This window comes from Bos indicus x Bos taurus, chromosome 13 (assembly GCF_003369695.1).
Source record: "Bos indicus x Bos taurus breed Angus x Brahman F1 hybrid chromosome 13, Bos_hybrid_MaternalHap_v2.0, whole genome shotgun sequence".
NCBI lineage: Eukaryota > Metazoa > Chordata > Mammalia > Artiodactyla > Bovidae > Bos > Bos indicus x Bos taurus.
The window spans coordinates 64,548,856-64,566,005 of NC_040088.1; the positions used below are offsets into that span (position 1 = coordinate 64,548,856).

General features: G+C 36.5%; 1 protein-coding gene across 20 annotated transcripts in view; it reads right to left on the minus strand.

Moving 5' to 3' along the window:
- Positions 1-17,150, minus strand: part of PARD3 (par-3 family cell polarity regulator) — a 588,875-nt gene that overhangs the window by 231,203 nt on the left and 340,522 nt on the right. For 14 of the 20 annotated variants that reach the window (XM_027560026.1, XM_027560020.1, XM_027560017.1 and 11 more), the window contains 5 exons: positions 14,926-15,051; positions 13,557-13,936; positions 9,647-9,786; positions 6,587-6,715; positions 4,288-4,326 (listed from right to left, as the gene is read on the minus strand). In XM_027560026.1, coding sequence (XP_027415827.1) covers positions 4,288-4,326; positions 6,587-6,715; positions 9,647-9,786; positions 13,557-13,936; positions 14,926-15,051 — 814 coding nt within the window. The remainder of the gene's footprint in view (positions 1-4,287; positions 4,327-6,586; positions 6,716-9,646; positions 9,787-13,556; positions 13,937-14,925; positions 15,052-17,150) is intronic. The other 6 variants (XM_027560018.1, XM_027560035.1, XM_027560036.1 and 3 more) reach the window with 1 other exon arrangement.

Here is a 17,150-nt window from a genome sequence, read left to right on the forward strand (position 1 = left end):
ATTCACTCATCCTATACCTAGTAGAAGTTTATTCTCCTTGACAGTGTCTCCTCTCCCCCACGCTCCTGATACTCCAGTCCACCATTCTTATCTCTGTCAGTGTGCGGGTCTTTCATCTCCTTGGTTAAACTTATTCCTAAGTGTTTTTTTGGGTTTTTTTGATCCTATTATAAATGGGATTGTTTTCTTACTTTACAATGGGGTCAACACAGTAGGCTCTACCTGATCTACCACAACCATTACATTAATAAGCCTATGGCCAGACTTACTGATGAGCTCATTAATTTTCCAGATCAAGATTATAACCTATCAGTTAGCTTATCCCCAAATTTCCTCAGTGTATCCTTGCAGCTTCTATAGGAAGATTCCCCTGGCTCTGCAAGGGATCCCAAGTGGAGATTCCATGCATGTTAAATTTTTGACCTTTAAGCATGTTTCATATCTTATCCATATGCTCTAGCATCATCTCTAAAAACTATTATTTTCTAAAGCCCTACTTATATCCAGTAGCTCTGAATTTGTTTTACATACAGTGATATTCTTACATGGATCTTAGGAAGAGTTCTTGGGGGCCTTCCTAAGCAGTTTTGCACTGTCCTTTAAGCCCAAGGAAGAAACTGGCACTTTGGTAAGTTAAGGCCTGATAGCCTGTAGGTAAATTCACTACATCATTGTGATGCTTAATTTTGTGTCCACTTGGAAGGTGTTTTGGGATAAGATTAACGTTTAAATTTGTGAATCTGAATAAAACAGATTACCCTCCATATCATCCAATCAGTTAAAGAAGAACAGTAAGACAGGCCTGCCTGAGCAAGGGGGATTCTCAAGCAGACTGTCTTTGAACTTCATCTGCGCTGTGGACTCTCCTAGGTCTCTGTCTGCTGGCCCACACTGCAGACTTAGACTTCCCAGCCTTCATAATCACACAAACCAATATCTTTTAACGAGTCTCTCTATAACTATCTACATATCCCATTGGTCCCATTTCTCTGGAGAACCCTGGCTAATACATACATGTATTATCTTGTCCAATCTGGATGAGCACAAAAATAAACTATCAAGTGAATAAACTTTCCAAAGGCAATGAGTTTGTTCAAGTCATGCAATAAGTGACCTTGAGCCTATGCTAAATAATTCAGCTTTTTGTCCAATTTTGAATGGATAACCTAAAACTCAGTAGGGTCTAGCTACCCACTCTGGCTAATTAAAACAAAATTTAGAAGATGTACAAGAAATCCAAGTCTCAGATATTTAAAAGGTCTATCAGCCATTGATACAGCTTGGCTCATCTACCTAAATGACCTTTTTTACAATTTCTAAGACTTAATCAGTTCTGAGAGTCATTATGATCAACTAATTGGGTTTTAGGGCATTCCATTCTCACGGTGCTTACAATCTGAAAGTTTAACGAATATAATGTCAGAGAACTTCACTACGAGAATGAATTTAAGACCTGCCACCAAAAGGCAGAGAGAGACCCTGAAAGCCAATTTTTAAACTGTAATTTTAAAATACAACCTCTAACAGCCCAAAATGATTTTGCCTATCAAAAGTAGAAAAATAGACCCAGGTGTGAGATGACCAAAGAACAATAAACTGAAAAGAAAACATTTAGACAAAAGAAAAAAAGAAACTTTACTTTTTTTTACCTAGCTTGGAAAACCCTCATCAGAAACAATTTCCATTTGCTATCTCAAGTCAGATTCACATACGCACATACCATCTCTTTTGTTCAGGTGCCTGAATTGGCATTTGCTCTGGCATGATATCAGAGAAGGCAATGGCACCCCACTCCAGAACTCTTGCCTGGAGAGTCCAATGGACGGAGGAGCCTGGTGGGCTGCAGTCCATGGGGTCGCTGAGAGTCAGACATGACTGAGAGACTTCACTTTCACTTTTCACTTTTATGCATTGGAGAAGGAAATGGCAACTCACTCCAGTGTTCTTGCCTGGAGAATCCCAGGGACAAGGGAGCCTGGTGGGCTGCCTTCTATGGGGTCGCACAAAGTCAGACACGACTGAAGCAACGCAGCAGCGGCAGCAGCAGCCTGGCATGCTATCATGACCACAAAAGGTTTGGGGTGAAGCACACAATAGAAGGCACCTGGACATTCCCAATGGAATACCACCTTTAAAGCCAAAGCTGCTTCTTCCCAGTGGTGATCTAAAACTTCAGAGCTAGTCCTCAATTTCCTCACCAGGACGGATTACATGTTCCAAAAGAACACGCTTATCTTATGGCATCATTCTCCATCTCAGATCATCTTAGGCATTAACAGATATAGTTTACTTGTGACGCCATTCACTTTTCCAAAAAGTTCTATGATATTAAGGTTCCAAACACCAAACAGTGGTTCTTCACCCAAGGAACACAGTGCAAAATACTTCCTGCTTTTAGTATCTACCTTGCAACTCTTTCATGGTGCGGTTATTGCTATACAAGTTTTTTACTACATATAAACAAACCCATCAATCTGCTCTCTTAGGACATTTTGACTTTGTCATGCCAGGACAACCATTCACTAGCCAAATTTAACAGAGAAATCTTTCACATATTTCCTCAATACTTTTTGGTATGTTTTTAGATTTAATTTCATAATCAATTGAGATTTATTTTTTATGGTGAATAAAAATGAATCTAAATTTTTAAAATCAATGGCCAATTGTTCTAAATACTAAATAAACCACTCTTTACCACTATTTTGAAATGCCTCCTTTAACAAACATGCACACACATGTAAACACTGGGACCGCTTCCATCATCAATGTGTTTAAATTATCTACTTGTCTGTTCCTACAACAACATCATGCTATTTCAATGCTTAGTTTTATAATACATTTTGCTAGCATTGTTGTTTGTTAAAATAGGAAATAAAAAAGACATTCTTAAGGCCCACTTGATTCTTTAGAATTAATCTGTCTGATTTTGCCTCAACCTACCCCACCCATAACCACACACACACACACACACACACACCCCATTGTGATTTTGATTAACTATCACAGACCTATTGATTTAATGGATAAAAAATGGAGGCTGTGAATTTCCTACAACCTATACTTATAAACATGTGATATTCTCCAGGTTGTTTCCTGACCTTTCTCTGAGGTCTGATTATACATCCATTTTTTGTAACAATGGAATATTTCAAATGATATTTTGCTTGTTTATTAGGTTCAAAGCTGTCTGGCTATGAATGTGTCAATGAAAATTAAATTATGTTATACTATATTTTAATAGTGTTAATTATGTCATTCAGATTCATAATATTCATGTTAGACATATTATTTGTCTAACATGCCAAATTTGGAAAAATGTGTACTAGCATCACCCACTGTAGATATGGTTTTGCAAATTTTCATTTTCTTCACAAGGGTTTGAGAATGACATGTTTTTGTGCTGTGATGTTTAATGTATAAAATATCCTGTCTGTTAGATTTTCTACTAGATAATATCATGTGTCAATATAAAATACTCTCTCTTTTTTTCCCCATGTAGTGCATCCACATACACAAAAACATAAGCTTAGAAACTAATATGGCAATTCTTTCTCCTTCATTATGTTAGTACTGTCTGCTTATTCTTTTATTTTCAGCCTATATTAAGATTTGTCTTCTAAACACCTATTTTTGCATTTTAATCAAAGCTGTGAAAACTTACTTCTGTTAGGAGAATTTTTAGTCCCATATAAAATGTCATAATAACTGATAATAAATTAAAAAATTATTAAATATGTTATTATGACAATATGTTTAGTCTAACTGCTGACATATTTTAGTTTTCCTATTTATGACACATTTTTATGCCTTATAGTCCTCCCTATTTTTTTTGAATTGAGTTTTCTTTTTCTTTTTTTCATTTTTGTAGCCAGTTGTAATATAGCACTTCACAACTCATAAAATACTTTACATATATATATGTATGTATGTGTCATATATATATGTGTGTGTATGTGTGTGTCTTATATGTGTGTGAGTGTGTGTGGGTGTGTGTATATGAAATTACGAAGCTCAAGAATTTTAGTCCCTCTTATTACGCAGGTAAATAGGAGAGTCTTTAACGTCCATTTTTTAGCCCTGTCTGATCAAAAATAATCATGAAATATTCTTCATTTGGGGTAGTAGCAATAAGTCACTTAAAGCAAGACCAGTTTAAGATTTAATGAATCTATGTAGGATCTATTATGAGCCAGGAAAAGAGAGGACAAGTAACTTCATAATTAGTAAGAAGTTAGTTTGATTTATCTTTCCAACATCTCTGCATCCTGCAAAAGACGAAGCTCTTACCGTTTCTTTTGGAATCTGCATCTGGCTTGGCTCTGCATTCTAGAAGAATTGAAGAAAAACATAAATACAGACTGACCAAAGCCATCTTCAACACACAGGGAGACACAGCTTTACTTTCAAGGAAAAATTGTTTTTTCTTAAAATCAACAAAATTTATAGGTGATCAAATTATGGTTGATATATTACTCTGTCTTGCAAAGTTTCATTGATATGGTTATGTTATTATCTTGTGTGTGTGTGTGTGTGTGTGTGCTGTTGGGGGTGGTTCTTTTAAAATTTTTCTCTAGATGTAAATTTTTAGTTGCTCATTTGGAGTACATCATGAATTTATTACTGGGAGGAAAACAAATCCCACAAAACTGCTTCTCTATTCCTGGCACTGTTTCTAATTTTGTTTTCTAATTTTCCTAACTAAGTCTAAATTATAAAGTATATTGTAATTTGATAGCTAGGCCAGATAATAACAGTCTGAACCACAGTCTGAACCGCAAGCATTATACTTTATAATATTACACAGGTTATAAATGTGATATGGTTTTCATGTACTATAGAGTTGCTTTAATTAATATAGTTATATGGTTGACTTACTAAAAAGGTACCTATTGATAAATTTTGCTTTAGACATAGAATTTAAATACAAACACCCCAAAGAAAGGAAAAGCGTTCTGTTAACTGGATTGAAAGATCATTTTAAACACCACCCCCCACCTTTAAGTTTTCAGAATTTTCTTTTTTTAAATCTTGTATAGCAGCTGCAATGTGAATAATAAACTGACGGCCTACTGGCTCACTCCTTAATGAAAAGCTCACAAGCAATAAATTAAATAACCAAGAAAAAAAAAAAAGAAGGCAGCAGAAGGGGAAAACAGAAGCCTGGAAGATCAAACTTGGGCCAGGAGAACCTGATTAACCTTAAGCTGGTCTATGCTGGCAGGAACTCAGAAAAGGCTGTAGGAGCAGCAGTTAAGCTTTGGCAACCTAATAATGCCAACTATCACCCAGGCTCAGACACACTGAGGAAGGGCTAAAGCTTCACTGCATAGAAAGTTCAGTCTTTTTTTTTTTTAAGTGCTCATTTACAATTTAATAGAGACAACTCCAGATTTAGGATCAGGTGGCATTTTAAGCACAAAATTGGATAACAGTGGGGGGAAATGGAAAACTGAATTTAAATTGAGAAATAATGCATTAAACATTTTTAAACAGAAATAAAGAAGTTTTTGTCATTTCTTAAAATCTATTTAAAACACAAGTGTTCAGTTTTCAGCCCTATCACAATCTGAAATTGTGTGTCACCAAGGGATGAGATATTTCCATGACTAAAAGGTTTTATAATAAAGGGGAATTTTTACTAACCATGACACATCTATATTTGAAGGATTAGCCTAAGAGAATTAGGGTAATCAGAAGAATTTTGAAACTGCATCCCTAAAACCTACCCACTCTAGTCTATATGGATTAATTATTGTTTAAAGCTAAAAGCTATCTGAAAGACAGGTTAAATGCCCTAAAATGACCCAACTAGAATATCTTTTGAAATATATCAAATACCACTTGTTTTTGAAGTAAATTGATTTTCCTACTACATCAAAACAAAAAAATTAAGGTGATTACTTATATTACCAAGAACCATGTCAATTTAATATACATATTTCACTCACATCAATACTGCACAAATACCAGTATCTAATATTTAGATACATTGACATATGTATAAAAAGTGAAATAAATAGTTTGCAAACAAACTCCTTTTCTTTTATGTCATCCCAAATAATGTCTATATTAGGAATTAATGCCCCCAGGGCTTCCTGCATCTCAGGTCTTTTTACTTTCAGTAAGACTATTTAATGAAGGCCCTCTTTTTCATACAACAGTAAGCAAGCATGTTTATTTGGCTTAGCTACATGTACCATGAAAACTTGAAATATGAAAATTTGTCATATGTAGTGGAGAATATGGCAAGCTTTCAATAACAGCCTTTGAAGTGACAGTTATGGAATAATCGACATCTCTATTCAATCAGTTCATCTAAAAGTGTTCAGTAATAAACATTTGCTATCCTAGAAAATATTCCTGCAATTTGATTTTCAAATATTCCTGCATGCAACATTGTGGATATTTATTTCCAAAACGGAGGAAATGTGAGTAAAGAATGCTTATATTATGTTAAGGCTGAAATATATATAAAATGTAGAAATGGCTTGGAAAATGTTTTAATAAACATTGGCTAGCAGGTAGCTAGCCCAGATCCCTGACTCATGTGTGTCGGAAACCATTCATCTGCTCTGAAGTTACACACCAGTTCCCTCGGGTGGAAGGCATCTTCTTGGCGAAAGACCAGAAGGCTCACAGTCCCTTCCATCTTGGTGCTTCTCAACAAGGAAACAACTTCCTCCTGGGATTTGCCTGCTAGATCGACTCCATTAACCTAAAACAAACAAAAAGTTTTCAGCAGTGATACCACGCAAACAGATTAACAGGAGACGAGACACATTCTAGAACTGACCATGTCTGCCATGGAACAAGACTCATTGCATGGTATATTCTGCCCTGATCTGGTAATCACCAGGCTGCTGGAGCTAATAATGAAAGGCATACCAGTTATCTTTAAGCAAAGCAGGAAACAGTCAATCTTTCAGATCTCATCAATAAATCAAAAGCATAGCCACTAGCACATTAACAAGTAACCAGAGATACAAATATATCTACAATGCCACACTGGCACAAAACTTTCTATTTTTGAATTGAGATTCTGTGATGCCCTATTCATCACAGATTTTCTTACATCAAAATTAAAAAGTGCCGCCCTTACAAGGGTAGTGCTGCTACTGCTGCTGCTACTAAGTCGCTTCAGTCGTGTCCAACTCTGTGCGACCCCATAGACGGCAGCCCACCAGACTTCCCCGCCCCTGGGACTCTCCAGGCAAGAAAAACACTAAAAATATTTTGGTAAAAGCATCTTAGCTTTCATTGAAATGTTATTGAAAATTATGACAATAACTTTTTGTCACTAAATAGCAAACACAGAAGAATCTCTACAAAATAAAAAGAGGGCAAGGAGTATTTCATCTCAAGATTTTTCAATGTTTTAAGAGAATTCTACCAGGAAAAAAAAAAGACAGAGATAGATTTTAAACAACCACATCCTGGGGAATCTCATCACTGTTGTAGAAAGTATAATAACATTATCAGCAACAGGACATAGCTAACAGAAATGAGAATGGAAATTTCTTTTAAAAAGTATTCAATACTACTCTCTCCAGACAGAAATAACATTGAGTTAAGGCAATTAAGTGTATCACTTAAATAGTAACATCAAAACTTTCCTGTAGTTAAAATATGTTTTGGAACCTTTCAGTAGTAACAGGTTTAAAGAAAGCAAAAATTTTCTAGATCATTTTAAAAAATTAATCACATGATACTTGTTTTAAATGTACAGGCTTGAAAATATCCTACTCAAAAAAAAAAAAAAGAAAATATCCTACTCAGAAAACTTTTTTGCCCCTGGAACTGTTGGTATTCTGTAGATATAACTATGGATACTATAAAGTTAGGGTAAAATATGCCTTGACAGCTAGAGAAAAGAAAGCCTAATTCTGAAGAGTTATAGGTCACAGGCCCTTCCATTCCATAAAAGGTAGAGCCAAAGCCTCTGTAATGTGTCACCAAGTAAAGCGAGTACATGATGAAAGGGAGACACAAAAATAAAGTGATTACTTTCTGCGAGGAAGAAGGCGGCAGGGGCGGGGGGGGGTGCAAGGAGAGGCAGGGAAAAGGACAGGGAGACAGACTGGTTTTTTTATTTAGGGGCAAAAAATAACTAGGCTCATGTCCCAGATGAGACACTTTCTAAATGAAACAAGCTACAGCTACAAATGGGGACTAATACCCACCCTCACTCATAGCCTGAGGACAAGAGGCTCTTTCAGCAAACAATATCAGAAACACAATTTGTACTCAAACCTTTCTTTTCATTGGGCTTCTATCTGTATCCCTTTAAAACGTGGTGTCATGCTAACAGACAAAGAGGAAAGAGGAAGATTGAAGGAATCTAGGCCTGAAGTGCATATGCGGAAAAAAATCTGGAAGCTATTCCTTGGTTTCATTACTTTTCAAAAAATCTTTAGGAGGACAGCTAGAGCTGGAGAGATTCAAGCTACATATGAGACTACAAGTTAAGAAAAAAGGATAACATCATAAACATTTACCTTAACATTAGTATATTTTTTAAAGTATAGTTGATTTATAATGTTGCATTAATTTCTGATGTACAGCAAAGTGAGTTAGTTATACACATACATATACACTATTTTTTAAAATAACCTTTTCCAACTCCATGCTCCCCATGCAGAAGGCACAGGTTCAATCCCTGGTTGGGGAACTAAGATCCTACATGTGCACAGCACAGCCAAAAAGAGAAATTACTCTTTTCCAAAGAGGGCATATATGGATACGTACAGTTGATCACTTTGATATACAGTAGATATTAACATAACACTGTAAAGCAACTATACTCCAATGAAAATTTTTTTAAATAATAAAATAAATACTCTTTTTCATTATAGTTTATCATAAGATATTGAATATAGTTCTCTGTGTTGGACAGAAGGACCTTGCTGTTTACCCCTTCCATATATTTAAAGTTAGTTTTTGAATGCTAGTCAATAATTACAAAACACAGCACTTACCACTAAAAGACTGTTTTCTAAGGAAAACACTAAGAAAAACCACTAATAAGGTGCCCTCTTTCTCAATCATCTTCACCTTAATTTCTACATGCACAAAACTCAGGCAAACAGAAATAAGCCATCCTACATATGTCAAAGAGAGCCTCGAAGACCAATGAACCGAAACCCATGAGGTACAGAAAGGAAACTTTGAAAAACTATCTTTTTTTTCCCCCTGACATTTGATTTTTATGTCTCAATTCATTCTCCACGCTGACATTTCCAAATTTCCTTGTTCTTCTCATCAAGACACACTGTTTTCATTTACTTCATTTGTCTCTGCTCTGATTCCAGAGGAGATAACATTTCTATACTGCCAGACATAAATTTAAAGTCATCCAGAAATATAACCTAACAGACACTGTACTTACATAATGACAAATGTTATGTTATCTCATAAACCAAATGTCCAAGTAACTAAAAATTTATGAGTGAACTAAATGAAAGACATTTCTCATCAAATAACAAGGAGAAATGTAAAACTGAAGCGGAAATACATTGTTTTAGGATGCATACTACTTCTAAAATATATAATTTAATTTCAAATTTTATGAAAATGTTAGGAAAACCTTGACCCTTCAAAAGAGAGCTTTTCAAGAATTATGGAACTTGGGATGCGGGAAGCTACTCACCTCTATGAGTCTATCACCAGCCTTCAGCCGGCCATCTTGGATGGCAGCACCCCTTGGGAGGATGTTTTTCACATAAATTGGTGCTGAGCCACCTATTGTTACATCCCTGGAAGTGATGCTGAATCCCAAACCTTCTGTACCTGAATGTATAACAGGCAAAAAAAAAAAAAAAAGGCGAGATTTCACAGGTAAATATACATAAAGGATTTGCTATTATTCTCTACTTCATCTTGACACAGGTATCCATTTTCACACAGGTATCCGTTTCTTTCAATACTCTAAAATTTTTTAATAGATTTTCAAAATAGACTAAATTGTAGCAGGTTTAAATGGTACATATATGAAGATTCATTAGTCTAAGAAGTAATGGGAACATACTCAGGTGAAAATAATATACAAATATGCCTGCTGAATGTTTTTAAATCTTTGATTATGAAAATAAACAATTTCTCTACACACATACACACACACACAAAACAAACCCTTCTTTTAAAATTCTTAGTATCTCAAATATCAAGTGTTATTGTGCAATAATGGTATTCAGATTTGAAGGGTAGGCAGTAAAGAAAAGGAAGAGAACAAGTCCAGGATGATGGAAAAGAAACAGTGAAATGTTTCTAGATATGGATAACAGGACCTCCCCAACTGACAGGATAAACCATATTATCTTTGCCTCATTCTTTGCTAATTCACCTAAATCTTACCATGTATATTCCTTTAAAACAACAAAAGCAAATTGCCCATCTGAGATCACAGCTACCAAGTCTGAGGATCACCATCTAATGTTTAAAAGTACTGAAACCAATGACACAATTACCCATCACTGTGCTGGTTTGTATAATTTCAATTCCAGGCTCTTTGGCAGCTTTCTCAACAGGCACCCTTGTAAGTTCAATACAGTGAAAAGTTCAATGCAAAAAGTTCAAAATCAATGAAACCAACAATGCAGCAAGTCAGAATAACTCAGGATAAAGTATGGAGATAATGACAAATTTCTAATGATTCACACAATTTTTATCTCTTCCAATGATGATTAATTTCTACCAGAGTTTCTTAAAGAGTTATTTTTTAAGGTATTGGGTTCAATTCCAGTTAAATTACATGAGGACAAATACTTGTTCATAAAGGAAGAATAAAGAGATGTGTAAAGGGATGAAAAATCTTTATAGAAGAATTCATTAATTGGATGTAGCACTCAGAAAAAAATGGTAAGTAAGGGTTTGAATCTCTAGGTAAACAAACATCCATGGGAAAATAAATATGAATAAAAATGTGGGTTAAAGAAGAAACAAAGTAGAAATGAAAAAAAAAAACATGGTACTTAAAACCTACAGCAAATATTCTCAAATTCAAATAAAACATTCATTTACTTCAAGTCTGAAATCACTTTAATGTGCCTGGGCTGTTAATTTCTTAAGCCTTTTGTGAAGAGTTGAATGGCATATTGTCTATATGAAATTTTCCTAATTATTCTGCTGGGACTTTTCCATATGTCTCTGTGCTTTCATGAAACTCTAATGACTTGCAATAACATTTATTAAAAAAAATCTAAATGATTCTCCTTCTGTAATATTAATTTCTATGAACTACAAAGACTGATTATTATATGAACCTCAATACTATTAAAATATCAGCAATAACCCCTAAATCTGTAAGCCAAAAGTTCAGACAATGACCTTTCAAAGAAAGATAAATAGATATCAATTTTCATTTAGCAAAGCCAACAAAACATTTTGCACTGACTGAAATAGATCACTGACCTTCTCCTCTGACTTTATTAAAAAGCTAATTTCTACAAAAGAGCAGGGTACTTGAGAATGCCAAAATGACAATAAATATTAAGAAATCATAATTATGGAAGGAAGTACATGGGAGCTATTCTCTTTTGACATGTTATATGACACAGTTCCAAAATTATGCCAAAGAATCATTATAATGAAGCCTTTCCTTAGGATTGACCTCAGTTTATAAAGAGCTTCTGTCATTCAAATTGTATCAGTTAACTTTGAACTGAATTTAAAGTTTAACACTGACAAACACTATGTTTTTGATGTACTTCCTTAAAAATGTTAAATGCAACAATAATAATTAGAAAAAATAGTATCTGTTAACTAGAATGAAAGCTTGTCCAACTTCAATCATTAAAGCATCTATATTTAGTACTTAATCCAATGAGCATTCTTTGTCACTGTTGTTTAGAGTGAACACAGTTTTTTTTTTTATATATAAAATATTTGTAAGTATTGGCAGAATGCACAGGCAGTTTCTGCCTTTTGCCATATAATCTCATATTTAATAAATGAAAATCAAGCCAGATTCTATGAGGCTCCATATCAATTATATAACTCAAGGTCAGAAAAATGTTTAAAAGAAAACCATTATTTCTATTTTATGTTGAGTGAGCATAATCTTTCTAAATTAGCTTCTGTAACATATGTAATTAGCTTCTGTAATACATGTAATCATTTATTTTTAAATACCATCAAAATAAACTATTCATTTCTGTATTCAAAAGAGTGATTCCTTTAATGGCAAATAAAATTTCACTTCATTTAAAAAGTTCATACTAGAGCATAAGGTGGTAATATAACAATTGTATATTAAACGATGAATATGCCTATATCAGAGTAAAAAGGCAGAGGTACTTATGAACTAACACCTCGGTGACAATGGAAAATATTCTTCCTCTGTTGAGAGACCCCAAGCAGAATTTTATGTTGTATACAACTCTATTTGTGCTCCTTGATATGCTTTTGCTTAAAAACCAAGTCCTGTCATTTACCTGATATTCCTGTATTAACAGGAGGAGACAGGTTTAAGCTGATATGATTCTGTATTTGCAAGGGGCTTCAAAACTGGAGTGAGACTGTCAATTCCTGATCAGGTCAACCAAGTATTTGGAGGTTAAAAAAGCCAGTCACCAGAAAGAAGGCTTTTGTGGTTCACATAAAGTCCAATGAAAGAGTATGATTTAGGAAGGAAATAGGAATCTCAGAGTTTACAGCACTGGAAATCCTACACCAGATGAAAAGAATTGAATGGTCTCAGTGTCAGGATAGGGAAAAGTTTCTAGTAAAAATCTGCCACCAATGGCCACGTGACCTGCAGCAATCACTCAACCTCTCTTGGGTTCCTTTCCAACTAACCGTGGGAGATGGTTGACCTCATAAAAGGAGAAACATTCTTTATAATGACACCATTTTGAGGGACATGATTTAAAAACACATAAAAATGCTCAGCTAGAAGGGATGATTAACGGCAGTGTCTGAGGGGACAGTGACAGGGAGTCAGAAAAGAGCCTAGCAGTTTGCTTGCTCTGAGTCGTGGAGAAGGCCAGGGCAGACACACGTCACCCAGCATGCAGGGTTTTCTCATCTGCAGGTGGAGATCCTTACAAAACACACTGATGTAAGGCATGGGTGAAGTATTAGCCAGGGCCACTCCGATTCTCCTTGGCACATTAAGAAAGGGAAGCAACAGGATATTCTAGAAGAGCAGGAGACAAGGGGCCAAAGGCCTCCAGCATTCCACCAGGAATCACCCATAGCTCCAAAGGACTCAATCCCTTTCCTCTAGTTCTCTTGGACATCAAATGGGGCACTCAAAACAGTCAAAGCCTCCCTGTTGCTTTGGGCTTGATGGTAACATCCGGAATCCTATTTCCTTCGCTGTCAACAATTATACTGCAGTCATAACCACTACCTCTTTCCTAGAAACATCAGGTTTAAAGCCTTATCCTCTGAACTTGTAGATGTAAATTTTTATACAGCAAAGGGAATCTGAAAAGCATAAAAAAACACAACTTGAAATACTTTCTTTAAAAGTCATGTCAGTTGTAATAATGAGATAAGACTTAAGGTGCTTGGGGTTAGTTGACAGAAAGCTGACTTGACGGGAAGATCGGTTGTACCTTTCTTGAGCTGGATGTTAAGCTTCTTGCCAATTTTTTTGGTGTTGTAACCACTGCTGGGACTGAACACATGGTGTCCTGCCAGGGCCGGAGCGGCAGGCGGCTTTCCCGAGGGCTGCGCGCTCTGAGGTAGGAGTCGGGGGTGAGGGTCCGCGTGCTCGGGTGGGGGGTTCAGCCGGGACGCCCTGGGCAGAGCCTGCGGCCCTGCGCTGGTCACGCCCCTGTGATCCACATGCTGGCTGTCGGGGCTGAAGCGGCTCGAGTAGTAATTATTCCCCTCGCTTTGGGACAGTTGTTCGTACTGCTCTTTATTGGCTGCAGGAACCACATGGAACCAAATGATGGATGTCCGCATGGCTTGGCGAAACATATGTTGTGCTCTGGGTTTGAGGAAGAATGGAAAGTTAGCAAAAAAAGACTGGCAAATTCAATTAAGTATATGCATTAAGCAACAAGGATGGACAGACTTTGTTGAAACTAAAAACAACCCCAATATAAATTTTCATTCTCAAAAATGACAAAACTGTCTACAACTACAGTTGAAATGCTGGTTCCTGCACTGTCAATCATTCGGTTATACTGTAGCTTTAAGCATAAGAGGTATTATCATTTCAATATTAAGAGAAATTAAATATAACCTCTCTATAACATTATCCAATAGGACTTTTAAAAATCATTATTAAGTATTTCCTTGCAAGGAGACCAATCGAGTTTTTAAAGAAACATACTTAAAAATACACTTAGAAAACTATACAAAGTGACGATCTATTATTTATTGGAAAAATTAATCCAAGTCTCTACATGCAAAAAACCCGCAAGAATGCCAATACAGCTTCAGTGACCCAAGAGCAGTTGGTCGCAGTGCAACTCCAAGACCAGTACAAGAAGCTCCTCCGTTTCATCTGGATCCCTAGTCAGGTCTTAAACTGGGTCCTCATGATTCCTGCTCATTCTTGCCTTACTTGATAGGAACTGGAGAATTTGTAGCTTTTTAATTGAGTAAGGGCTTGAATCAAGATAAGGAAAATCTGCCTGCTTGTCATGTTATGTGTGACAAAGTTGGTAGTATGAGCTAAAAGTATAATAAAAACTAGCAACCTGGTGAATTTTCCAGAAGGTGAGGAAGTTGCCAAATTGTAAAGCCTAAACTGGGCCCATAACATCTGAAGAAGTGCCGTTAAAGACTATAGTCTAATGGTAGTGATTACCTGGAGTTTGATGAAATTTTTAAAAGCTAGAGAATGGCAGAAAATTCCCCTCTCCGGCAGGAAGGCAAAGACCACAGACACGTGGTCCGAGGCACTCCCATGGCCTGCACTCCGTCATGCCTGATGCAGAAAAGAGCAGCAATGAGGCAGCCCACACTTACTGTTCAAATCTTCTATTTCGAAGGTCGCCATCATTAATCCTGACAATGCAATCATTCTCATGAAAAAGGTTTTCTTGTTCAGCTTTACCACCTTTCTCCAATCGTTTTACTAATAACCCCAGGGTTCTGGAACATTAAGAATGCAAATCGTTACACGTGTAATATTGCCACTGTGCACAATACCCTACTGCTTTAATGTTGGTATTATATTTACAAAGACTGCCTAATAAAGGGGTGCATTAAATAGCTATTCAGACATTTTAAAATAACACCAACACAAAAATCATGATGGTATAAATGGTGCATAGAAAGGGATCTTTTCAATAAATATGAGCAATTGTTTCTGGAGTGTCAGAGTTATGCTTCTGAAATAAAGTGTACACTTCTCTCTATGCTTACAAATGCTCCCAACAGAGTGGGCCTAATGGTTTGGTGGCTGAGGCAGCGGGCAGAGTCAATGAGCATGGATTTGTGAGCAGTCTGGCAGTTTCCTGTTTCAAGCCAGCTGGTACAGTGCTGATGGCAACCCCAACTTTCCATGAAAGGAAAGGTAAGGAGGAGAAGCTAACCCGGGTGCATTGCACATTTGAGAAGGAGAATTGGGAAGATTTCAAAAATAGAAGAGTTTCCATTCCTGGCATCTGAATTTGATATTGCCTCATGTTCTGAATTTCAAAACTTGTTAGGTCTCCCAGAAGTACGTAATTTGTTGCCATTATTCCCTTCGGAAGAAAATAGGAAGCCAGGGACAAGTTCCAATCTTGGCAGTCACCATTCAGCTCTCAGTGTTAAGTCAAACTTCAAGTAGAAAGAAAAGCCTGAGTGAACTTTTAGAGACCAAGATGGAGGGGGGAAAAAGATTATTGCAAATGTACTTGGTCTGGAGCACCAACTCCTTGGCTGACAGGATGGACATTCTATACACCCCACAGAAATAGCAAACACTATATATGATTACAGCTTCATAAGTAACAGGAATCCTCACCTAGTCCTGATGCTCTGATTTACTTGACGGTTAGCATCTATTCTGTATCATGATCATGTTAAAATTTTTATGAATTTACTTTCAGTTTGTCCCCAGCTTAGATTTTCTTTCATAATCCTAATATTTAAAGACATAAAAAATACCCATATGGAAACTAGCATTTAGAATCCTGCATAAAGTTGAAGACACCAAATTTCCAATCACCTATCTGTATCTTCCCTCGGAATACAATCTGCAGTATGTACTGTCCAATAGAAAGATGCCCCAATATTGGAGACTGCATCCTGCTTTTAAACCTTTGAGGTAATTGTTGCTGTTGATCTCACTGCCCTGTCACTGTCACTTACACACACATCTTATCTCTATTGTCGCCCTGTCAGCTCCTGGAAAGTGGGGAACATGGGCCTGAGCTTGTAGTAAGGTCTTGACAAATGAAAACTGAATGAATGGGTGCTTAGGTTTATCTGAGGCAAACAAGTCTCCCAACAAGTTTTTGCAAAATAGAATAAATGAAATAAAACGCAGAATCAGATCCTCTTTTCATGATGGTATCATTTATACCAAATACAGGACTGAGCTGAAATGCATTGAGGTGAAGGCCCTTTTGTTTTTTGGGTGTTATTCTACAGTTTAACCCTGTTTCTTTAACGAATACTTACTGAGTCACTATTGATGTCATTCTAATTTTTACTATTAAATATAGTGAAGAGGCACAGTGTTTTACTATGGTTAAGTATACCTACTGCAAGAATTAAGAGGAGATGACATTTAAATTGCCTTTTGGTCATGTTAATAATTGGGGATTAACATCCACTAGTGGAAGAGTCTAAGAAACGTGGTGACTAGTGAGAAATACGGCGTGGGTCATTGTTAGTTACTTGCCATCATATATTGGAACTAAATCAATATAAAACTCCTCTAAGCTCAAAGGTAAGAAAAAGTACACTGACCCAGCAGCGTGAGAGGAGCTGTCAGAGTCCCTGCTTGGCAGGAAGTGATGTCTTACTGTGCGTCACCAAAGTGCACAGTAAGTGTAAAGTGACCCCTAAAATGTAATCAGGCCCACAGTGTACCTTCCTAAGCTTTCCTGTGATTTGTCTGTGTCTATGCGCTTCCCAGGTGGCTCAGTGGTAAAGAATCCACCTGCCAATGCGGACACACAGGTTTGATCCCTGAGTTGGGAAGATCCCCTGGAGAAGGAAATGGCAACCCACTCCAATATTCTTGCCTGGGAAATCCC